This window comes from Coturnix japonica, chromosome 14, assembly GCF_054131305.1.
Source record: "Coturnix japonica strain WE chromosome 14, WE-NBRP24, whole genome shotgun sequence".
Classification (NCBI taxonomy): domain Eukaryota; kingdom Metazoa; phylum Chordata; class Aves; order Galliformes; family Phasianidae; genus Coturnix; species Coturnix japonica.
In genome coordinates, this window is record NC_140676.1 from 15139936 (window position 1) to 15164507 (window position 24572).

Below are 24572 nucleotides of genomic sequence, written 5' to 3' on the forward strand. Positions count from 1 at the left end.
CAGTGCCTCACTGGACTATGTATAATTTCTTTGAAGAACTGTGGACGTAATTCAAACTGGATGTAGTTATATAATCTTGCTATTAGATGCTTAACTAAGTTCACTGTCATAATATGTAATTACAGAGATTGAAGAAGATATAGATATTTTATGTCCAGTTCAGGAAGGTGAAGGTTGGGTGACATAGCAGCAGTGAAGGAGTGTGGAAAGCATCCCTTCTCAAGAAGGCTCTATTAACTGTAATAATGTTTGTTTGTTTGTTCCCTAGCCTAAAAGAATTCCTACCTAAAGAATATACCAAACAAAGAGGGGCTGAAAAAAGAATATTTCAGGTAATTGTGAGTCTGAAAAACGGACTGGTTTTTGTCCTTCACTGATAACTAGTCAGTGTACTTTGATGAAGGAGACAGAGGAAATACTTAATATTAATATGACCTTTTTATCCGTTGATTTGAAATGTAAGGATGTATGTTTGTAGTAAAGCAGAAGCACATTTAGGAAAACTCTTTTCACTGCTTCTGCACAGTCTTTCTTGCATTCAATGTTTAGTTGTGAGCTTCAAGTAATATGGAGTTTTGCAGCTGATACTTTCATTCAGTGATGTGCCTGGAAATCACATAGTAGTAAAAGACTCAAAGCAGTTGATTCTCAAGTATACTAGTACTGTTGGAATTGTTCTCAAACTCAAATGCTAGAGATGCCCTAGATGTCTGTGCAGATTGAAATATGAATTCGGCAGTGTAATCTAATTTGAAAATTCTGAGGTCAGCAGCTGAAATCAAGTCATACAGTTTCTGCAAAGATTTACCAATGATCTGCAATCTTGAAAGAGAAGTAGAAGAGCAGCAGGAGGTCGGATACTTTCCTATGTCTATAACACTCATAATGTAGGACTTCTGTAGCTTGCTAAATATTCAGACTGGAGCTTGTAGTACATGGCTTGTAAATGAAGATGCGTAACACTTTTCTGTATACCTTTAGCTGGTGATGGTAAACTAGTTTAAACTAAGAAGTTTCATTCATTTCTGAATGTGGGACTGATAGCAAATGACTTGCCCAGGTCTGAATAGCTTCAATAGTGATGTGCTTCAGTGTATGGATATTAATCAGTGAAGGCTCTGACTTTGATCAAGCTGCAGCATTAAGTCAGAGTAACAAAGCTGTCTCTTTGGAAAACATAAGCCATTCTCGTGAGTTATAAAATTTTTTGAGTTTGGCAGATGACTTTCTCCAAGTCATCTACAATGTCTATGCTCTGTGTTCATCAGCGATCCTAACCATGTTCTATGCTGAATTTGAGGGATCTGATTTGTTTGCATCCTTAGGATGCAAGAAGATTTATTTTAGAGTTGCAATTGCTTCTCTCAGTGCTCCTCTGTGGAGCTTTAAGGTGGGAATTTAAGTTGGAGTAGGGAAATGTTTCCCATGTTGCTGGTGCTCCCCCTGCTGCCATTCATCAGCACGAAGGAGATGGCAACCAGCAGTTTGGAAGATGAAGACGATTGTGAAGGGAGATTGTAGTGTTCCAGGGAAACCCACAAACAGTACTTAATAGTGGCAAGTCAAGACAGGCTTCTCAGCAGAACTGGCTTGGAAAAGAGGAGCGAGCAGCTGTTGGCAGGAGGTTTAAATAGGGTAGTATTGGTGCTTGTCATTTTGTGCAGGTAAGGATACTTACTATTAGTAATGAGTAAATTGTTTGAATACTAAATAGATGAATATTTATATGAATTTATAGTATAATTAAGGAGACATTGACAATATGAAACCTAGTGGTATCAAGTAGCAGCAATACCTGTAATTTTAACCTGAAGTAGTTTAAATCTGCTTGATTGAGGCACAGATAGATGATGGCTATGGTTATTGTATACTTTGACATCAGAAATTACCGGATTCAGTCATACTTACATTTCTACCCACGTTTGTTTCAAGTGTTTTAATTTGAATGGTTATTAACTAAGCCTAAAAATCGTGTTGCCTTTTATCAGTTTTATTTTGTTTCCAGAAGGATTGTTATTTCTATGTGATACTGAATTCTCATTACAGGAGCATAAAAACTGTGGTGAGATGACTGAAATAGAAGCCAAAGTGAAGTATGTGAAGCTAGCTCGTTCCCTGCGGACCTATGGAGTGTCCTTTTTTCTTGTTAAGGTTTGTTTCTTGTTTCTCTTAGTTTTTACAATAGAATGGTCTAAAGTTGATGAAACAAATTGATACCAAGATTGTGATGCTTTACTGATAAAGTTGGACTGAAGCACTAATGCTTCAGTGTTCAGTAACTCCTGACATATAAAGGAAAGAATGCTAAATGCAGGAAAAAGTTCTTGCTCTTAGGTTGCCATGGTTGCAGTTAAGAATCATTGTAGATAGCTGAATATCAGTACCTTGCCTTTTCCTAAAGTACTCAGTCACCCGTAAATTCTGTGGAAGCAGATAGGTGAAAATAGAATGAAAAAACAAGCAGAGGATTGTAATATTCATGGAGTATCCTTTGAAATAATTACATTTTGCTTCCTTTAAGGGAAAATATCTTGTTAGTTAATTTTAGTGAAGAAAGCAGTCTCAGCAATTCAGAGGAGCTGTTGAGTTAGCAAGCTGGCTGTGAAACATCCTTTCAACCCTATCCAAAACTGTGTTCATTTTCAGTATTGTAGGCAAGTGTCTATTGTATGGAGTGTAGGTATCTCATAAGGCCTCTTGGAGTACTTGCTGTTTATTCTGAATTGTCAAATTACTGTTTTGTTATGGATTTTGTAGCAAATTGTTATTTGGGGCCCATATTCTGTAAGCTCAAAAACTGAAGAGACAGAACACCCAATAAATTATGACTGAGAAACTTGTAGTATGCTGATTACTTCTGGCCCCTTCCCTGTCGTGCTTGCGTGGGTTAAGATGCTCTTGTGGATTGAAAATAACTAAAATTTTAAATTCAGAATGTGGGACAAATTATGGCTGGTCTTGTTTTATTTACAGCCCAAATAAATCCTAGTGACCCTTCCTGTTTTTTTACTCTCCAGATATTTTATAGAGAAGTGCTGAGGCTGAGAGGAAAAACTGATGGTAATTCAGCTTCTCAAGTCTTCCAATTTCCCATTCAGCTTCTCTAATATGGTTTTACTTGTGAAGGCTTGTTTCTAGAAAGGCTGCTGTCATGTGTTTTTGTTTTTTTTCTAGTGTCTTCCAAAGATTCCCTAAAATGCTTCTATTTACTAGGAGACAGCAAATGGAGTGTATTCTGATCTGCTTGGTAAAAATGATGTAAAGACAAGAACTTGTTGATGTTAATGCATTGCTTGAAATAGCACTTTCTGGCTGGAAAAACTGAGCTTGGTAGCTCAATTTTTTTTCATCTGTGTGCTTCTCTCTTTCAGTGTATTCAACATGCCTTTTTTTTTCCTTTCTTCTCTGGCATACTGCAGTTTAATGAAAACAATCTTTTGCACCTTTGTTTAGGAAAAAATGAAAGGTAAAAACAAGCTGGTTCCTCGTTTGCTGGGTGTCACTAAAGACTCAGTCATGCGTGTGGATGAGAAGACCAAAGAAGTGTTGCAGGAATGGCCACTGACAACTGTGAAACGCTGGGCTGCCTCACCTAAAAGCTTTACTCTGGTAAACTTTCTGTATATCTTTAAAAGGAGAGAGAATCTACATGGCGTAGGGAAAGGAAGATAGACTTGCAATCTTAACAATTTATTTAACATAATTTGTTATATTAGAATTCTCTAGAATTAAGTAGAGCTGTAGAGTACTTTAGTAACAAGCTGGCATATCATGGAGTCTAGGATCAGACTGTATTCTGATGTTTTTACATGGGCCAGGTTCCCAAAGAGCACTCTTTAAATCTTTTATGTGCCTAACAGCTAATACTGTTAAGGAAAACATTGTTAACCCCTGCTTAACCCCTCATGGTGATTACCATTAAAAACACAATTTGTGGCTTGCAGGGTATGAACATAAGTTATAAAGAACTCTCATGGCTATGATATCTATTGTTAATTGGACCATAGGAATCCTCTGCAAGAAAATGATGGATATGAAAATGTTGTTTAATGTGGTAGAGGAAGAAGGAGTATCTAGAAGCTGACATTCATTTGAAAAATATGCATCTAATTTTCAATGACGTGGGTGATAATATTTAGAATACAGCTCTCAGGTCTCCACTTCCATTCAGTGATTAAGACTGATAAAGCTCTTGTGCCATTTGGATTTGAGAATCTTACTTTAAGTACCAATAAAAAACTTCCTTCTCCTCTCCTCCTTATTCCATCATATAGTCTTGGAGTAGTTTCTTCTATTGTTAGATATAATGAAGTGCCTATACAAACCATTTTAAAATTGGAATCATCTCACATTTGGTACTATTTATTTATTTATCCTCCATTTTCAAAGAGTTAATTTTTTCTTTTTTCTTTTTTCCAGGATTTTGGTGAATATCAGGAAAGCTATTACTCAGTACAGACCACTGAAGGGGAGCAGATCTCTCAGTTAATTGCAGGTTATATTGATATCATCCTGAAGAAGGTATAATATTAGGATGATGTCTAGGAAAAATGCCAGAAAATGACTGTATAGCAGTGCAAAAGCTTGAATGTGTGCAAACTGCAGTTTTTCTCTCATGAAATAAGAACTATCTCATGCTTTGACATTATTTACTTTTATATTCAAGTACCATAAGCTATTTCTGTTCATTGTATGTGATTGTTTCTGGAAGTTATCAGGACTGTTAATTATAGTGGTAGTATGGGTGAGACTCAGTGCAGCACACCTAGGCTTGGGTTCACCTTCATATGGAAAGTGGACTTCTGTCTATGATTGTATATCCAGGGAACTGTTAGAAAACATCTCCTTTTAAGCTAGCTCTTTCATGCTGTGGACTAAAGCAATTAATTATATGGCTGATATGAACCTCCAACATTAATATTCACAAGTAAATGTTGTGATCTGAAGTATTTCAGTTAGCTCTGCTTACTCCTTGAAAGGTTTTTACCTGATGCAGCTTGGCTGAACCTTAATTTGCTCTAGCAGATTTTTAATATCCAAAGAATGATGGAACCTATGTAGCTTAGGGGAATTTGTTGCCCTTGTGGGATGTAACATCATGTGTTGTGAAATCAGAGTTTGAGGAAGATTGTTGGAAGCCGAAATACTTGCCTTTTTCTTTGGAGTCAGTTTCAGACTTAATATGTAATAAACAGCAGGCTTCTGCAGACAGTTTAATACTCAGTTCTCACTCTTATACTTGACGTGTAGCTTTGCTGTCTGATTTCAAACAAAAGCAGTCTCTGATAGAACAGATGCGTCTATTTCTCCTCATTTCCAGTCTTTGACTTCTTCTTTGCAGTCTGCTGACAAAGCCAATGTTAAAAATTGATAAAGTTTGAACAGATTAAGTAGTAAATACCCATGATGCTTCATGATGCACATGAGAAGCATACAGTTCCCAGCTGTTGAGCACAGCTTGTCTCATTGATGCATGTCATGTAGTTTATCTCCCAGATGCATAATGTTAATGATACTTGGTGCTTTTAGAACTATTTCAGCTCATATTCTCTAGTGTGGATTGGTAACATTTTTTTCCTCCTGAAGTATTATTACTTCTTTAAAAAAAAAAAACAAACAAAAATTGTGCAAACTCTTGTACTGCTGTTGTAGTGATAAGTTGTTTTTTACAGGTTGACAAGGAATCCTGAGCCTGAGTAGCTTTTACTTGTTTTTAATCCAGTTTTTTTGTGGTGTTTTTTGTTTGTTTGTTTGTTTTTTGTTGGTTTTTTTTTTTCCATTTCTTGCTAATCTGGAAACAAGATATCATCTTAACTAGGAATTAGCACTTTCATGCATAAACTCCAACTTAAGCAGTAAGGATTTTTCAGAAGGAAGTCTGAGTGTGCATATATGTGGATATTATGTTCCTTTTAAATGTACTTAAGAATCCTAAAGATCCTAAATCCTAAGATCACAGGGAGTGTTTCCCTCTTGTCATCTGAATACTTGGAGTGCAAGTCATTCAACAAGTTAGAAAGCAAGCTGTGTATTTCCACTAGGTCACCAGTGGAAACTGACTGTTTTTTACAAGGCTATGCTTTTATAAGTTATTATAGTTTCTTGTTTGTTTATTTGTTTTCTAGAAGCTTAGACTAATCTAATGCTTTTATGTATCTTTACCTCCTTTTTGAGATATAAAATTAGAACAACAAACAAAAAAAACTCAGCCCTTCCTTAAAGTCAGATGTTGAGATTGTCCAGGTATATAAAGGAACTGTGATGAAAGAGCTTGGTACGTTGTTAAATACACGTTTCCTATGGATATGTTTCCTAGTGGTAGGTAGCACCGTATAATGATGTTTCAGGATTCTTAAGGTGGTTTGTAGCTGAGTTCTAGTGGGCTGATCCTGAGTCAGAAGATGCCACGTATCCTGTCTGTGCTGGAGTTTGTGTTGTTGCATGTCACTGTTGTTTTTTCTTTTTTCTGGGAGAAAGATGATAATCTCAGCACTTTATTCATACTGCTTATTCAGAAAAGCTTCTAGTTTATTTGTGTTGCTGCTTATGATAGGCTTTTTCACTTTGTACACTTAATCTTCCAGGACTTAGAACTTGGTCTGTTAGATGCTGAAGGACAACTTAACCTCCTCCAAGGTGGAGGCTATATGGTTTCATTTTTTCAAAAATAAACAACTCTAACAACCATAGTTTTCAGCACTGGACAAGACTGCAATTTATTTGACTGGATTTCTGACAAATGGCAAGAAAATACTGGAAAGAAGCAATCAAGAAGCTACCTATGTTGTTTAACTTCCTGGTTTGTTTTTTTTTCCCTCCAGAAACAAAGTAAAGATAGATTTGGTCTTGAAGGTGATGAGGAATCAACCATGTTGGAAGAATCTGTTTCACCGAAGAAGTGAGTGTATACAACAGGAGTAAATATTTGTGTTACAACCATTAGCAATGGCAATTTTTTTCATCACTCAAAATATAGTACAGTTATTACACTTGAGAAATTATTTACTAACAGAATAGCTCAGCAGAAGGGAGCACTACCTCTGGGCAATTCTGTAGACTTCTACCTCCATGGCAGGATTGTAGGGTAGGTTTTTCTGTAGTAAAAATGCTTGTTAGGGCAACCAGCAGTGGTAACAGTTTGTGGTAAGTTGATCCTTGAACTATGGAGCTCAGACTATAAGTTGTAGAATCAGAGAATGGCTTGGTTTGAAAGTGACCTCAAGGATCAACCACCCTACCTAGTGTTGTCATCCACTATGTCAAGCACTAGATCAGGTTGCCCAAGGCCCCATCCAACTTGTCTTGAGTACCTCCAGTTATGTGGCATCCATGACTTCTCCAGGCAACCTGTGTCAGTACTTTATCACATTCTCAGTGAAAAATTTCCCTCAGTATCTAGTGTAAATCTCCCCTTGTTTATTTTAAAACCATTAACCCTTGTCCTGTCACTGCCTACCTGTGCAAAAAGATTACTTCCTTCCTGTTTAAAAGTTCTCTAAGTTTTGGAAGGCTGCAATGAGGTCTCCCTGGAGCCTTCTCTTCCCTAAGCTAAACAAGCCCAGCTCTCTCAGCCCGTCTTTATAGGAGGTGTGCTCCAGCCCTCTGAGTATCTTCATGACCCTCCTCTGGACCCTCTCCAACAACTCTGCATCTTTCTTGTGCTGGAGGCCCTGGAGCTGGACTCCAGATGGGGCCTCACAAGTGTAGAGTAATAATCTGGACGTCCAGATTATTGGCAAGTACCGTGTGCGTATGTGTGTAAAGAAGGAAGTTAGGTTAGTTTTATCCCAAATGTAGACTTTGCTCACAAAAGCCATCTCCAAAGCATTTGTGCTTCTTTTGATCTGCCTCTGACACAGTTAAAATGGAGCAGTCTGTTATGCTATAAACCTTGTTCTGATTCTGCCTGTGAAACATCTTAGGTAAAGCTTTTGTTCTGTGTATACCAAAACTGTGCATTACCTTCTTTTCTTGCTGCTTGCTCATTAGTGATATTAATATTTGATCTACTGAAACCTGCAGTTGAATTTTTTTCTGAAGAAAATGTTAGGAAGAAATGACTGAAATTTTTCAGCTTCTCAAAATGATGTGAAATACAGTTTAAAATCCTAGAGGACGAACATCTGGCAGGACTTACAGGAGATGACTAATTCCTTATTGCAATTTGCTATTATATTTATTTCTTTTCTTATCCATCTAGCTGTCTGTTTATTTATTCACTCATTCATTTTCTTTTAGGTCTACCATCTTTCAACAACAGTTCAACCGAACAGGAAAGGTAGAGCATGGCTCTGTAGCACTACCAGCTGTTATGCGTTCAGGGTCCAGTGGCCCAGAAACTTTCAATGTTGGAATCATGCCTTCTCCTCAGCAACAGGTCACGGTTGGTCAGATGCACAGAGGACATATGCCCCCTCTTGTGAGCAATCTTCTTGTTTTATATCTGCATTTGGAACTTGTTGGTTTTGCAAGTAGTTAGAAACAGGATGTTATCCATGTTGCTAAGAGTGGGGGGTGGTGTAGAGTATGAGATGTACTGGCTGTCTTACTGAATATGTATTTTGAGCAACCCCGGAGTATTTAGATACATTTTGAATGACTTCTTCATTTAACACTAGCTTTTCCAGGCTTTCCCTTACTTCCAAGTAGTTATTATAATATTCACGAGCTTTAAAAAAGCATTTTGAAGACTGTCAAAAGTAAACAGTTTTAGAAAAAAATGCTCGTATGCAGCTTGTCAATGATATACCAATTTAAAATTTTCTAAGAGGCTTAAAGTTGATAGTGAGTTTTCTTGTTTAAATTAAGAAGACCAAAAAGCTTAAGTAGGCTATAGACAGAATACTCAATGCTTAAGCTAATGATTTATGACTAGAAGGGTATTATGTGTAGCTGTTTGACCTTGGTGTGGCTGCAACTTTAGCGTTTTATAAATGTGTGCAAGTACGGAGGAGTGTGTGTAAAGTGGTATAGGAAGGATGGGGACTGTGAGAGGAGTTTCAGTGAATTTTGCCTCCTCCACTGCATCAGGGAGATCTTAGCTTGGTATAATTGTTGCTCGCTCTCTTTTAATGGCTAAGTAACATCTGCTTGAAGTGTCCTCTGGAATGTGGCATAGCCATTTCCTTGTTCTGCCTTTCAGACTTCAGCTCAACAGGCCTTGATGGGGACTATTAATACCAGCATGCATGCTGTTCAACAAGCTCAAGCTGACCTCAGTGAGGTTGATAACCTACCACCTCTAGGGCAGGACATGGTGAGTTTTTCTAGCCTTCATAGGAATGGATGTTAATTCTTTGGGGTGTTTACAGACCAGTTTAGAAATTATCCCTGGAAATAAAATGATATCTCTACAGCTTTTAGATTTTTTTGTGCCACAAGAAATTAATGTACTCTGTTCCAACTCACTTTAATCTTCTGGGTTTGGTTGTTGCAACCTCCCCTTCATTACTTTGAAATTATGTTTGTTTCATGTGCATGTGTACAAATAAAGGCAGACTATGAACAACACTTGTGATGAGTGTGACCACCTCCTAGACCTTGAAAAATATGACCAAATGAAAAAGAATAATACATGATTCTGTAACTTTTGATCCAGACTAAGTCTGGAGGACTGATCAAGAAACTGTTGTTCATAGGCGACTATCACTTAATCTTTCATGAATATGCTGTTTATGATATTCACCTTAAAAGTGGAGCTTTTGAGCTGATGTAAATTCTGTAGTTAGAGATTTAGCAATAGAAAATGTTTGCTTTCATTTTTCTCTTTAAGGGCTTGGTATTTGTCCTCTGTTTCACTTTAAAGATTTGTGAAGGAATGGGAGATTAACACAGGATTTCATGTTACAGCCTGTTACTGCAGTCCTTCATTCTTGTTTTTTTTTTGTTGTTCTTCAGGCATCGAGAGTATGGGTTCAGAACAAGGTTGACGAATCAAAACACGAAATACACTCTCAGGTTGATGCTATCACTGCAGGAACTGCATCTGTTGTTAACCTTACGGCAGGTAAATTTCAAAGGGAAGGACTTGCTTGCAGCCTCCTGATTATTTATCAGTCTAGTTCAAATATTATAGGGATTGACTGTGAGGTCGCTTATGAGAAGATTTCTTCAAAATATTCTAGTACCTACATGCATTGACATGCAAAACAAGCTATCCCTACCAATACAATTCTATGATTTTCATTTTATCACCATTAATGCTGAGAGTACTGCACTGATGAAAATAAAGCGTAACTTGCTTATTCAGCAGAGCACTCTCTGCAGTGTTACTACAAAAGAACATTGCTTGTTTGACACTTGCTAGAGATGATAGATGTTTATTGACAGTATTTCTGCTTTGTCAAATTACAAATTGAAGGAGCTGAGTGATTTAAAGGGGTTAATGCTATGTTACTTTCAGTTCTTTGAAAGTTGAAATGAAGAAGATAGCTGAAACCATGGACTTTTAAGCAAAATAAATTGGATGAAGAGTAATTCTATTTAAGAGATGTATAGAGCTTGGAAAAATGATAGCAGACCTTAGTTTTTAAATGACACTGAAATTGTTTAGTAGACATTGTTTGGTTATCTTCCATCTATCTGCTTTCCCTTACCAGATCATCATGCAGGGTGGCTGCCTCACTTTCGTTTTTAACCACTGAAGCATTCTCATGAAAAATATTTGCTCTACAGGTGACCCTGTTGACACTGACTACACTGCTGTAGGATGTGCAATTACAACCATCTCTTCCAACCTCACCGAGATGTCTAAAGGTGTGAAACTGCTCGCTGCTCTCATGGATGATGAAGTCGGAAGTGGAGAGGACCTCCTGAAAGCTGCTCGAACGTTGGCCGTTGCTGTCTCAGACTTGCTGAAGGCTGTTCAACCTACTTCAGGAGAGGTGAGTGTGGTAATTTAATGCCGAACTTTTCATCCAGTGCCTGGAACTCCCCTTCTTCTTGGTGCATGCACCAAGGTCTATGTCTCTACGTTTTCTCACTCTTCTTTTCCAGCTGTTGTGCAGCACTTTTCCACTTTCTAGTGTTATGTTACCACGGAGGCATTGCCAATGTAAATCTTTGGCTCAGGATTGGCCAACAGTGGGTCCATTTTGAGGCCAGCTGGAAATGGAAAGATACTCTTTTCTGATCTATTTATTTATTGTGTTTGTCATCTGTGACAAATAAAATGAGAAGTTAACCTCCATGGTAGTTTTCTAGAAATGAAAGTAGTACTAACCTGGATAGGGTGTCTGGATCAGTTTGTTGTGAGTTCAAATCTGGAGCTAGTTTGCTTTTAGTCTCTTCAGGTATTTACTTTGAAGAAATGTGAAATCTGCTGATTAAGATCAGTTGGCATATTGACTGTCCATCCTTATTTTTCTGTGGAGTTATTACAGTAATGGCTATTCAAATTCTTCCAAGTTCTTCTCACTTTCTGTAGATGAATCTCCCAAAATAAACCAGCTGTATTGACGTAATTTTTCTTAGTCGTGTTGATTGCATGCTAATGCAGAAATTCCTTGAGCAAATAGAAAGTTTTCAGTAAAGCTCGTTTTCATTGAAATAACTCATTTCACCATTATTTTTCTAGCCTCGACAGACAGTTTTGACTGCAGCTGGAAGCATTGGGCAAGCCAGTGGAGAGCTACTGAGACAGATTGGAGAGAATGAAACAGATGAAAGGTTCCAGGTAAGGAGAGGATTGCTTGTTACTGTCAGAATTTTGTAGTTTTATTATGAGGTGATTAACATTACTGATTGTCAAAGGATAATGCTTGTTGAGCTTAATCACATAGTTAACAGTTTAAAGTTGTTCCCCTTAAATGCGCTATTAAGAACTTTCTTTTTCCACTCAATGCCAACAACAGGTTTGATCAAGAAACAAGGGGAAGTATTCTACAGCAAAAGATAGACCTCTGGGGACTTATTATGCAAAATAGAACTTGTAGGCCACTTTCAATACTTGATGTGCTAATAAATCTGCCTGCAGGTTTCATCAGAGTCATCATTTGTATTGCTAGTTTTACACATATTGCTACTCTCTGCTTTCTTCCCGGGGGAGAATCATAGCTGGGTAAGGAAGAGGGGGGTGGTTTGTGATGCCTTCATGTCTTAAAATGGAAATCTGTTTTTTTTAGTTTCTGAAAGTAAAATTTGTCTGCTCCCAAATGAAAATCACTCTTAAATGTATCTGTAGTGTCTCTTCGCAGCTTCATCCCACTTTAATTAAAAAAAAAATAAAGAAACAAAGTATATGGAAATGTAGCATTTTAAATGGGAAAACAGGAAGAAATTTTCTGAACTATTTCATTGCAGGATTTGTGTTTTAATTTTTCATCTTCAAGAAACTAAACTGTTATTATGCAAGGGGAAAAATGTTCTGGGATTAAGACCTGTTACGCGTATTTTGATCAGCTCTGTTTTTACATTGTAAATTATGAAATAATTTTCTTGGAAATGGCATCTTCAAAAATGGAGTTTTACTATTAACCATAAGTACTCAAATCAGGTATTAACTTCAAGTACTGTCTGTCCTTAGTTAGCAGTTTGCTCCTTGTGGTTTTCATCCTTTTAACCACATTTAGCACATCTAATGCTGAACTCCAGATGTTTCTGTCCTGGTGCTGTATTCTCCAGAGATGAAGATGAACAGTTCCATGTCCAAATCGTTACATGCTTTTTGTGGCTTCTAGCCATTTTCAAATTTGTCAGTTCATACTTGTCCAGTAACTTGATGAAAATAAACCAATGATTGTTTTGTCCAGTTTTCTAAGAAATAGCTAAGTTTGCTGCCTTTCTTGAAGTGATTTTTTGAATTTTGTTTTAATGAATGGATTTTATTATCTTGATGTCTTTATCTTACATTAGCAAAGCACATCCTTATATTTGTAAGACTGTTTTCCCTTTATTTTTCCAGGATGTTCTAATGAGTCTGGCCAAAGCTGTTGCAAATGCTGCTGCTATGTTAGTGTTGAAAGCCAAGAATGTAGCACAGGTTGCTGAAGATACAGTCCTTCAGAACAGAGTGATTGCTGCTGCTACACAGTGTGCACTCTCTACTTCCCAGCTTGTGGCTTGTGCCAAGGTGAGGCAGGCAGTGTTCATGATGTGTCAAGGCATCTGTTTGGGTGTATCCTTATGTATGTTCCTGGTATTCTCAGGAAATATACTGTGGTAATATCAGAGCCGTAAACTTAGACGATATCAAACTTGCTGATAAATAAATTGTCTCCCATATGTGTTGCAAAGAGTGGCCCAGAGGATGCGAGGTGCTGCTAAAATCTCCAAAGAAGGTTCCATAAATAATATAGCTCATAAGTTGAATTGATGGTGATGATCAAAGGACAAACTTCAGAAGTCTTAGTATAAGAAATAAGAGTTGCCTGTAAGGCTGTGCAAATTTTCTGTTGAAGCCTAAAATTTCAATGAATCCACATAATCTAAAGCTTTAGCAATCAAAATCAAGTTAGTGATTGATGATTTCTAATATATTTGCTGTGTTTAGCAGTAGCTCAGTTGTTTTAATAGAGCCATTGCTTTTGGCCAGCTATTGCTTCCCAGTAAAATTAAAGCAATTCACAGTTCTTATTTTAGAAACTGCTTTCAAAGTCGGCAGTTTCTGCTTCTGTAGGATTATGTAGGAAAATGGCTATTCAGCTGTTCTGAAACATCCAGGAGACTTATAATAAAACTAATGGCCCATTTTACCTATTACATTCTCAATATTTTCACCTTGTTGCTTCAACTGTAAGAGCTTTTTGTAATGAATAGATACGAATTTTCATTATCTGGGCTTGGCATTGTTACTGCCCATAAATTTCTTCAGTTCAGAATAAGATAGGCAGCGTCATCCTTTTTTCACTCAGAAGATATACACAGTTTTGCCATTGCTAAAAGCTGTGTAGGTACGCCTGAACGAAATAAGAACCAGAACCACTGTGCCATGTTTGCTTAACTCAGTAACTGCTAAAGATGTGGAATGAAGTGGCAGCCTCCATTCTTGACATCTAAATGAAGATGAGATTAATGACATCCAGGGCCTAGATTACTAATCTAAATGTCTGAAGCTACCTATTTAAATACCAACTTCATGGTTTTCTGCCTAAGGAAAACAGTAATGTAACATATATTTTATTTACTGGTAATTGGAAAATTTGCAAATAAGGCATTTTCTGAATGTTTTGTCTCCCTTCCTCATGCAGGTTGTGAGTCCTACCATCAGCTCTCCAGTGTGCCAGGAACAGCTGATTGAGGCAGGAAAGCTGGTGGACCGTTCAGTGGAGAACTGTGTGAGGGCCTGCCAGGCTGCCACAGATGACACTGAGTTATTGAAGCAGGTCAGTGCAGCTGCCAGCATTGTCAGCCAAGCCCTGAATGACCTCTTGCAGCATGTCCGCCAGTTTGCAAGCAGGGGAGAACCTATTGGACGCTATGATCAGGCCACAGATACCATCATGTGTGTCACGGAGAGTATTTTCAGTTCAATGGGGGATGCTGGTAAGTCTCTCTCGTGGATAGTAGCTTTTCGTGTTTCAGAGATGTGCACATTTCAAATAGAATACTGAACTTCTAGGTAATCATTCAACCCATGTTATACCAGTGAAATGCACATAGCTGCGTGGTAGATAGAATGAATATTCTTCATCAGGGAAAGCCACCTATCACTTCAGTACTCTACCTGTTTTCTTCTACTGCTTCACTTAGCAAAATTGTGCAGCAAGTTCTCTTCCCTGAATAGGAAAGCATATGCAAGTGAATGGTTGCCAGTGATTGATTTCATTGTGCTTAGGTTTTGTTGCAGGTTTTAAAAATTACTTTTTCTTATTCTTATGATGCTTCTAAAATGTGCAGCTTATGGAACCAGCCAGGCTTGAGATGTCTAACATTTAAATGACCCAATATGACCTTCTAGTAAGGAAGTAAGAAATTGAAGTGAATGAAACTTCAGTAGTTTAAAATGGGTTGAAATATCTATGTGAAAGGACAGTGTCAATTTGATATCTAAACAACTCATTCAATATTTAAAACTGGAATCAATTTTAAGAAGCAGTTGTGGTATCTCTATTGGGATTTTTATCATTCTGGTCTGCTTTTTCTTTTGTGTTATCTGAACACAAGGCTGGGAAATTAAGTACTTTGCTGTCACACTTGTATTGATAGTACTGTCATATGAACCAATTAAACTTTTCTTGTAAATTCAGATTATTTCACATGATTATTTCAAGGAACTCATTTCAGCTGTGCTCTCCCAACGGAACTTGTGCAGGGAAGTAATTTGTGTTCTCGGTGTATTTTGGCCCCAGAAGAAGCTTCTTTTTGAAATCCAATTAAGATTTTTAAAAGATACATTGCTCACTAAACTGTTCTTAATCTTCCCATTGAAAGCTGACAGAATTTATTGTAATGTTCTGTAGCTATCCTAAGGAATCTAATTAGTAGATATATATGTGATGAAGCATCTTAAGTTTCATGCCATTTATAAACCATTCAGCTTCCATACCGAAGGATGCAATAAAGGATAATTTTCTTTCACAGTCAAGTATTTTGTTATGCTTGCTGTACTTGGTTTTTAGTAAGCCGTCCAGATTTCAGGTGATGTTTCCAATTACTGATAGCCTTCCTACAATCGGCATGTGGACGGTAGAAAAAAAAAACATAATCTTTGTCTTGGGACTGCTATATCACTACCTAATTAGATTATTCCTTAAGTTTGATTTGCTGACCTAATATTGAAGCAAAAAGCATTTAAAGGGACTGTTAACTGCAGAAAATGTGGAATGGGAGCTGAGTGAGATGTTTGGATAAAACACTGATAGCAAAAGTAGACAATAGGAAATGCCTGATAACAGCTACTACATTTTCATTTTCTACACTTAGTGCTACAGCCCTACACGTCAGCTTTGCACGTGAAAAAAAAATATAGCTTTGGTTTTCTTTCTAATTTATTTTAAAGAGAATTAGACCTTTGACCCAAACACCCCTTGTTGTTTTGGCTGAAAACACCTTATTAATATTGAGTCCTTCCTGAGATTGCTCTTAATCTAGTTTGTGTTGTTAGACAGAAGATAATTTCCCAAAACAAATGTCCTAAAAGAGTAGGCAAGAGGGGGTAATTTTTATTAGTGGAGTAAAATCTTGGCTGTAATTTGAGAGTATTATTGTTAATCTCCACTGTGCCAAGAGTCTGCCTGAATTTGATATACTGTACTTTGCTTTTTGTTTAGTTATCTAATATAAATACATACATTTCTTCTGTGTGTCCCCTGTAGCAGTTTCCATTGCATACACTGTCTTCAAGACTTTGTGAAGCTCCTAAGTTGTAAACTACTTACCTGTCCTTTTTGAAATCAAAAGAATACTTCAGCAAATGTTACTTTGTGTTCATCTTGTTGACTTTTGAAACCCAAGCAAAGAGTGGGACAGTAAAAATGTATTTGCATATCACAGGTGAAATGGTACGGCAGGCCAGGGTGTTGGCTCAAGCAACTTCAGATCTTGTCAATGCAATGAGGTCAGATGCTGAAGCAGAAATTGACATGGAAAACTCAAAGAAGCTCCTAGCAGCTGCAAAGCTCCTTGCAGATTCTACAGCCCGCATGGTTGAAGCAGCAAAGGTACTGGGGAATTGAAGTAATTGTCAGCTTGAAATGGTGTATGCAGATCTTTTTATTAATTATCTACTTGGTAATTATTTGCTTCTAAAAACTCTTGTTCTGCTTTGCTCATTTGTGTGCAGGGTTGTCATGACCCAAGCTATCTCAAGCCCTTACCACCAGTCATGGCCACTGTGATGCAAAATCCTTTACCAGCTTTCCAGTTCAAATAGAACAAGAAACCACAGTAATTTCTGTCATCTGGAAGAAGCCATAACAAAGCTGCTTTGCCTCTGTTTCTTTCAGGAAAATTTCCTCTGTCTAGGGAGTGTTCAATGTGTTGTATCCTGTGTGCACCTCCCCAGCCCCTACTCCATGTCTGCTCTCACAGGAGAGGCAAATATTTAGACTTCTCTGTCCCTTCTGTGCTTGAAACTTATTCAAATCCACAAGGTATACACGTTCTTTGAACTGAGTCCCAGATTCTGTAGTCAAAAGGTGTTTACAAATCAGGACCAACTATTCTCCTAAGCCTATAGCAGACCTATATGCCAGTCTACAATCATAGCTTGACTTTCCAGTACTTTCTTAGACTTCAGATGGACAAAACTTTTTTTCAGTTTTTTCTTTTAATCAGAGTATGCTTTTACAGACCACAGGAGCATCATTTTACAAAACAACTTTGATTCCCAGACATCTAAAGTAGCAGACAATGCAAAAAGTAGCATGCAAAGCAGATGTTCCACTTCCTTGAAGTACTAAACTATCAGTAAACAACAGTAATAATGTTTCATAACTGATTTTCTGTTTAGGCTTGTTTTGTAGTTCAGTGTTCTTATCATAGTCCAATGTTCTGATTTTGGATAAGGTAATTTAAAGAGAATAAAGGTTCTATATTCACCTCTTCAAGATCTGCTTATTTGGCTGATGTATTTTGCTCTGAAATTTTGTGCAGGGAGCTGCAGCCAATCCTGAAAATGAGGATCAACAGCAGCGTCTGCGAGAAGCAGCGGAAGGACTGCGGGTTGCTACAAATGCTGCTGCACAAAATGCCATCAAGAAGAAAATTGTCAACAGATTAGAGGTTGGAACCACATACTGTTGAATTTTCAGTTTACTTTGATAAACCTCCAGATAAGTGGAAGTAATTAGAAGTACATTCTTAAGGAAAAGTACTAAGCACTGTAAGATCAGTTATAGAATACAAGGCTTGAAATTTAAAATGCTAGCCTGTGATACCATAGTTGTCAGAGATAGAAAATGAAGAGCTTTTATTACTGATGTAGTAAAAGTGGTGTAAGCATTTGATTCAGAAAATATTTGTTGGTGGCCTAGCCATATAACTGGAAAAGTTTAGGTTTCAACCAACTAAGCTGAAACTCCTTCATTACTGTTTTAATTTATCTTTATGATCTCATTTACACAAAATATCCTTTGGTGCTTTTTATCAGTATATGCGCCAGAGTTTCGTATAAAGTTCCTTACGAAGTTATGTCTAAATGCACCATATTTCATTAAAATGTTAAGTTACTGACAGAATCAAAACAACAGGACCAAAACTGAGAAGGTGCATAGTAGCTGGTGGCAGAGCCAAGGCAAAAAAGGCACTACAGGTGAAATTTATATGTAGTTTGGTTTTTAGGCCTGGCTTGATCTTCCTGTTCTCAGCTGGAAGGTAGAAAAGACAGATTAAAAAAAAATTCATAATCTCTGTTTTATAAATGTGATTTTTCAGTAGTCTGAAAATTATTTACATACAACAAAATTAGACAAACAAGGTCTAAATAAGGGATTTTTTTTCCATAAGTGTGTTTACGCTGCTTTATGTAGAATAAAAATCAGGAGTATTTTAGAAATAAATCATGCCTCAAATTCGCTAACTGAATTCAAGAAAACTTCATAGAAAAGATGATTTTTATAATGCCTTGATAATACATAACACCTTACATAGGAATGAAGTGGGTGATGGTGAGGATGAACTTCATACACGGATGTATTTAGTGGGCCATTTAAAGAGTGTTGCATAACATGTTGGAACATCTTAGATAAATTGTTGGAATTTTTAATTTTGCAAGAGGGGAAGGTTGATAACAAAAATCTTGGGTATTTGAAGAAGGTTTCTCTGTATTTTTAGAGTACTTCATGCTCTGAATTACTCAGTCTAATTACTAAGTTTTTTAACTGTTTCCTTTTGTCCTTAGATTGCAGCTAAACAAGCTGCAGCTGCTGCTACTCAGACTATTGCAGCTTCTCAGAACGCAGCTGTTTCAAATAAGAACACTGCAGCCCATCAGCAACTTGTGCAGAGCTGTAAGGTAAACCTATCACAACTCAATGCCAAATGCCTGATGTCAGGCATGTTTTTATAGTTGCAAGCTAAAATTCATAGTGCCTGCGTCAAGAAGCTGTTCTGCTTTGCTTTTATGCTACATTTTGCAGCTCACTTTCTAACTAATGGTAGACAAATGTTACTTAGCAGTTTTTAACGAAATTACATTAAAAAAAATGGAAGTTGGGAAGAGGACAGTAGAAGGCAAAATTATATTCTTCTTGAGAGCAGTTATGCAGGGAATGGGAACCAAACCACAAGGGAAATAAATAAGGTAGCTCAAGTGTGTCTCAAGATTGTGTTTCAGGAAGCTACTATTCTAGTATGAGTAATCAAAAAGAAAGAAGAAGCTGATTCACTGCATACATTATAATTTATTCTAAATTGATCCTGATTATGATTTATTAGATAGGGGAGGAGATCAATAATTGCTTTGGTATGTTGAAGGGGGAAAATTCAGTATTGCACTGCCAAGATAAGATGAATGTGAAGTGGACAGACAAAGAGTTATGTGAGCATGAGTTTGGGCACTCCAGGAATGATGTTTTGACAATATGCATTTCAGAATGCTACAGCTGTACTGTAATTAGTATCAGCAAGGAAAAGTAGGCTCAATTTTGTATTTCTTAAAGCAGGACACTCGTTTGAAAACCTGCAAACATTTATGCAGGCAAACCAAGTCATTCTAAATGCTGTGTAAGCATGTAACTTTTCACAAGACTCTTGATTGGATTGTAGGATCTTTAAACTGAGTAGCATAAACAAATATTTCTAATTAGGAGCGGAATGTTTCTGAGAAATCCTGTTATGTATTAATTCAGTTTCATCCTAAACAGATTTTGTGAAGGCATAAGAGTGATGTATCTGTGAACTTTACTAGTTATCTTTAGGGGGGAATTGGAAAGAGTCTGATTTAGTGTCAAGGGTCTGTTCATACTGATATGCTGAAAGTTTCTCCCTTTATTTACTGTAGAACGTTGCAGACCACATTCCTCAGTTGGTGCAAGGTGTGAGAGGAAGTCAGGCTCAGGCGGAAGACCTCAGTGCACAGCTTGCTCTGATAAACTCCAGCCAGAACTTCCTTCAGGTAAAGTAAACCTATACAGTAGATTCCATCAGAACAAATGGCACTTCTTAATTCTCTGTGTTTTTATTTGCTACAAATAAGCAACAAACAGTTAAGAACAATGTAAGGAAATTCATCGCAGATTGGGAGCTGTGGCTAGGGAGAGTTTAGTTTGTCAGCTCAGATAGCTGAAGCATGTTGAACCTGAGGAGAATGAGCAGCAGCACTCCAGAATTCTTCAGAAATGACAGAGAAGCAGGCAGTATTTCCATAGGTTAATAGATATTAGCCTGCAGATGTAGCAGATCTCGATTTCTGCTCAAATTGTGAATTTTGATTTTGTTTCTGATAAAATGAAAAAAAAAAAGAGAGAGATAAGGAATGTTGATAACACTATTGGGGATATTGTTGACAGTACAGGAAACAAACTGAGGAAACCACTGTCTGTGTATCAACACTATTGTTAATTGGCGTCAGCTTTACCTTTCATAGTGAAGTGGAAATAAAACCTTTCACTGAATGCTGTTAGAAGGTTTGTTATGATCCCATGTAGTAGAGATATAACAGTATTGTCACTTTGTGATTTGCTGTGTGGTTACCCTTGGAGTCACTATAATGATCTGTCTCCTCTGTGCCTGTATTTGTGAACCACAGTGGTGATGTGAATCAGGAAAGTGCATTAATTGTGTTAGCAGCCAACCCTGTGGAGTCATTGCTTGTATCAATTGTTTCATAAATAGAGTTCTGAAAGAATTTAGTACTTGGAAACATTGAAAAAGATTTGTCATTTGTCCTCTGTGGGCACTTAAATGTCGGTTAGATGCTAAATAGCAAAACTGCAAATTCAAATGTTTTTACACAGTCTGCACAAGTACTTATAGGCCACAGGAAGACATTTGGTTACTACAAGTGGCTGCTGTCCCAATAATAAGGCATGAATGGTTCCAGCTACAGCAGACACTGCAGAGTAAAGTTACGGTATGAATGGAACACTGCAACCTAGGAGGTGCCTGGTTAAGGAGGAGTGCATGAACTGGTCATTACAGAAGGTTTAGTAAGCTCACTGTTGTGTAAATGGAGGAAACATCATGTTCTTTAAATGCTAAGACTCATCTCAAGAAAACTACCTGGTAAAATTTGTGTTACTGGCTCTTCTTTGGGCAGCCTGGAAGTAAAATGGTGGCATCTGCTAAAGCTGCAGTACCTACTGTGACTGATCAAGCAGCAGCCATGCAGCTAAGTCAGTGTGCGAAGAACCTTGCCACCAGCTTAGCTGAGCTACGAACTGCTTCCCAGAAGGTAGGTTGTAGTAGTTCTAATTAGCTAAAGCAAGATGGCCCAAGGAGTGGTCAGGGGTTCACTCCTTGGCTCACTGTCTTCCCCCTGCATCCAAACGGAAATGGTTCACGCTCAGGAAGTTTGTGCTTCAGTGTTGTTCTTGGTCAGCAGTTTTCTCCAAGTTTCCAAGTGGCTCCTTTGTCATAATAGAAATGGGAGTAATAACTGACAAGAAAACTGAAAAGCTAGTGTTACTATTGCTGAACCAGAAAGATGATAGGAGAGCATGCACAGAGCAGCCCTGTTGATACAGATTTTCAAACTTCATGTGGTGATTTAAAAAAGAAAAGAAATAAAAACTCTTTAGGGAAAGCGAAGGATGTACTGGGTGTGTTGCATTTTGTGGTGGCTTTTAACAGCATGTTAGTCTATTCACAAACTAAGGGTATTGTGCAGTAGTTTGGAAGCCATGATGTGTAGGGGCCCCTGAAGTCACAAAACTGATAGGTGTGCTGGAAGGATTGTATATTGAATGTTCACTATATCTGATAGTGGCTTACATGTGCTAACAGTGCTATTGATTTGATTTCTGAATAGGCTCATGAAGCATGTGGCCCGATGGAAATCGATTCTGCTTTGAATACGGTCCAGACCCTCAAAAGTGAACTGCAAGATGCAAAGATGGCAGCTGTGGATGGACAGTTAAAGCCTCTTCCAGGAGAAACTGTAATTAATAAAGGATATCCTTCATTTAAAAACAAAGTTAGCTGTTAGCATTTTAAATGTTTGAGGTAAAACTTGGGTAATGATCATGTTGGCAAGATTGTACACTGATTCTCTTAAAAAGAGCATATATTCTTATTACACTGAAGGCATATTTTGTAGCAGAAATACGTGAGAAATTAGAAGTTGGTGTTCTGATAGGCATAGGAAATGTTTTATTTGGTAAAAGCACCATTCTCACCAAAAGCTCAGTTACTTATTTCACTTGCTAGTTATGAAATACTTTAATTCTAGTTTTGTTGTTTGTAAGACCTAAATGTAATTTTATTTCATCATGAACTGGGAAAACATGCTATTAAGCCTTCAGACTAAGCACATGTGCCCAGTAGCTGATATATAAGCTTGGTTTTGGAGAGAGAGGAATCTTCTAATATTGCTTAGAAAGCAAGTGCATTTTGGATAAGCTTAAACAAAGAATTCTGTCCTTTGCAATTTTTTACAGCTTGAGAAATGTGCTCAGGATCTGGGAAGTACATCCAAAGCAGTTGGTTCATCGATGGCCCAGTTACTAACTTGTGCTGCTCAAGGCAACGAGCACTACACAGGTACTCTTTTATTTATAACATCAATGAAAATTCTGCTTCCCATAGGATTCTTGTTAGAAAGCTTTCTCATCACAAACTGCTGAAGTTAAGGAATTGCTCACCTCTTTATGCTGATAGTGAATTTTGGCAAGGAACAGCTGATTGCTAATATAAATAACATGCTTCATGAAACAGTGTTGCGGTCTGCTGTGTGTACCTAATAAGAATAGACTGAGACATCTGTTGTTTTCAAACATATATTACAAACTTTCCAAAGGACAGAATTAAAATACAACACAATTTGAATGTCAGCACCACTGAAATGTTTCTGTTTCCTTTCAGAAGACTGAAGGGGTCTTTGGATGTGTCTCAAAGTATAAGATAATACAAGATGTGAGCATACTTGGGATGGTTTGATGTCTAAAGCAGTTTGTGTTTTACTAGATGTTGCCATCTCCCATGTGTAATGCAACCAATCTTTCTGACTCATTAGTATAATGGCTTCTGCATAGTTTAAGGAAAAGCCAGTGGGGAATGTTGACATGCACATACTATGATGTGTTGTCTTTAGTACCTGCCCCAGTTTATGTACCTGTGTTCTAGGAACCGAAAACACCTTAAGAAGAAGAATGTTTCTCACATGCGGGGGGGAAAAAGGGTTTCCACTGAAATGATAGAATGTTTCATTTCCTTCATTGTGTTAAATTTTTGTTGTGTTATTGATGCAAATGCTACAGTAGAGTGTTCTTAATGCTGACAGAATTCATTAGGATACTTAAGGATTCACTGATTGTAACTGCATCAGAGCTGTGTAACTTGCATTTGCTTTCATTTGACGCATGTTAGTTGGATTAGGATGTCTTGTGTTTCTGTTCTGTAGTTAAGTGAAGGTTAGCACTGGATATCTGATAAGGAATACAGGTAATTGCAGCTGATACCCAATAGCTGAATCTAGCTCTCAACATCAACCTGTAGCAGCTGTTCAGCCTGGAAATTTTACAAAGCAGTGAATTCATTTTCAGGGCTCACAGAACTATTTTTTCATTATATGGTGTTTTGTTATGCAAAAAGTTTTTTGCACTGAAAAGAGCACAGAGTGTTTAATAATGTTACAGCGTGTTCTGCTGTTTGTTAGTGATGGGAGGTCTTTACAGCTTTCCTCCACTATTTAAGCATTCCTTCTTGCCTACAGCTATGATAGTTTCTTTTCATTGCATGTTGGAAGTAATTACATGACATATTCTCTGACTGAATTTATTTTTATAGGTGTGTATTCATACTGGGATTATGTTGGATCAGGTTGCCTCATTCTTAGTAATCTCTTTTTATTTAGTATTTAATTGCTTGAACTTTAGCCATTTTTCTTTCTATTCTCCAAAATCCCAAAGTCATGTTTTGCAAAGTGACAGAGGTGCTGCAGCTTTGAAGTCATCAATCACTTTTTCCCGTAGCTTGCAACAGGGCTCTTATTTCCAATTTTATGCTTTTCTTCTTTAACTCTGCTTCACTGGGATTTGGCCACTGATTTATAGCTGCCTCAGAACATCTTTGCGGCGTAATATTAACTTTACAGCTTCACTGCAGGCATTTTTCTTAGCAAGTGATGCTTTATGTTTATGTTTCAAATATGTTCATGCTTAAAAGTTTTTTAAACTATGTTTGAAATGTTGCGTTGCAATGGAATAATAACCTCTAAATTTAGCTGTCATAAAGTACAACAGTTGTCTTTAAAAGTACTAATAGATTCCTTGATGAAATCTGAATATAGGAGTTGCTGCCAGAGAAACTGCGCAGGCTTTGAAGACGTTGGCTCAGGCTGCACGAGGAGTTGCAGCATCAACTACTGACCCTGTAGCAGCACATGCAATGTTGGATTCAGCAAGGGATGTCATGGAAGGCTCTGCTATGCTTATTCAGGAGGCAAAGCAAGCCCTGGCTGCACCAGGAGATGCAGACAGTCAGCAGAGATTAGCCCAGGTGAGCTGTGACTTCAGCAGCTACATGAATTGTGGGCA

At 37.5% G+C, this 24572-nt stretch overlaps 1 protein-coding gene across 11 annotated transcripts in view; it reads left to right on the forward strand.

Moving 5' to 3' along the window:
• Positions 1-24572, forward strand: part of TLN2 (talin 2) — a 175478-nt gene that overhangs the window by 57533 nt on the left and 93373 nt on the right. For all 11 annotated transcript variants that reach the window (XM_085515765.1, XM_085515766.1, XM_085515770.1 and 8 more), the window contains 20 exons: positions 269-332; positions 2047-2151; positions 3454-3609; positions 4420-4521; positions 6822-6898; positions 8239-8419; positions 9143-9256; positions 9898-10006; positions 10675-10883; positions 11576-11674; positions 12902-13069; positions 14187-14481; positions 16432-16598; positions 17533-17661; positions 18779-18892; positions 19880-19993; positions 21137-21271; positions 21848-21976; positions 22476-22578; positions 24326-24534. In XM_085515765.1, the coding sequence (XP_085371891.1) occupies positions 269-332; positions 2047-2151; positions 3454-3609; positions 4420-4521; positions 6822-6898; positions 8239-8419; positions 9143-9256; positions 9898-10006; positions 10675-10883; positions 11576-11674; positions 12902-13069; positions 14187-14481; positions 16432-16598; positions 17533-17661; positions 18779-18892; positions 19880-19993; positions 21137-21271; positions 21848-21976; positions 22476-22578; positions 24326-24534 (2779 nt within the window). The remainder of the gene's footprint in view (positions 1-268; positions 333-2046; positions 2152-3453; positions 3610-4419; positions 4522-6821; positions 6899-8238; positions 8420-9142; positions 9257-9897; positions 10007-10674; positions 10884-11575; positions 11675-12901; positions 13070-14186; positions 14482-16431; positions 16599-17532; positions 17662-18778; positions 18893-19879; positions 19994-21136; positions 21272-21847; positions 21977-22475; positions 22579-24325; positions 24535-24572) is intronic.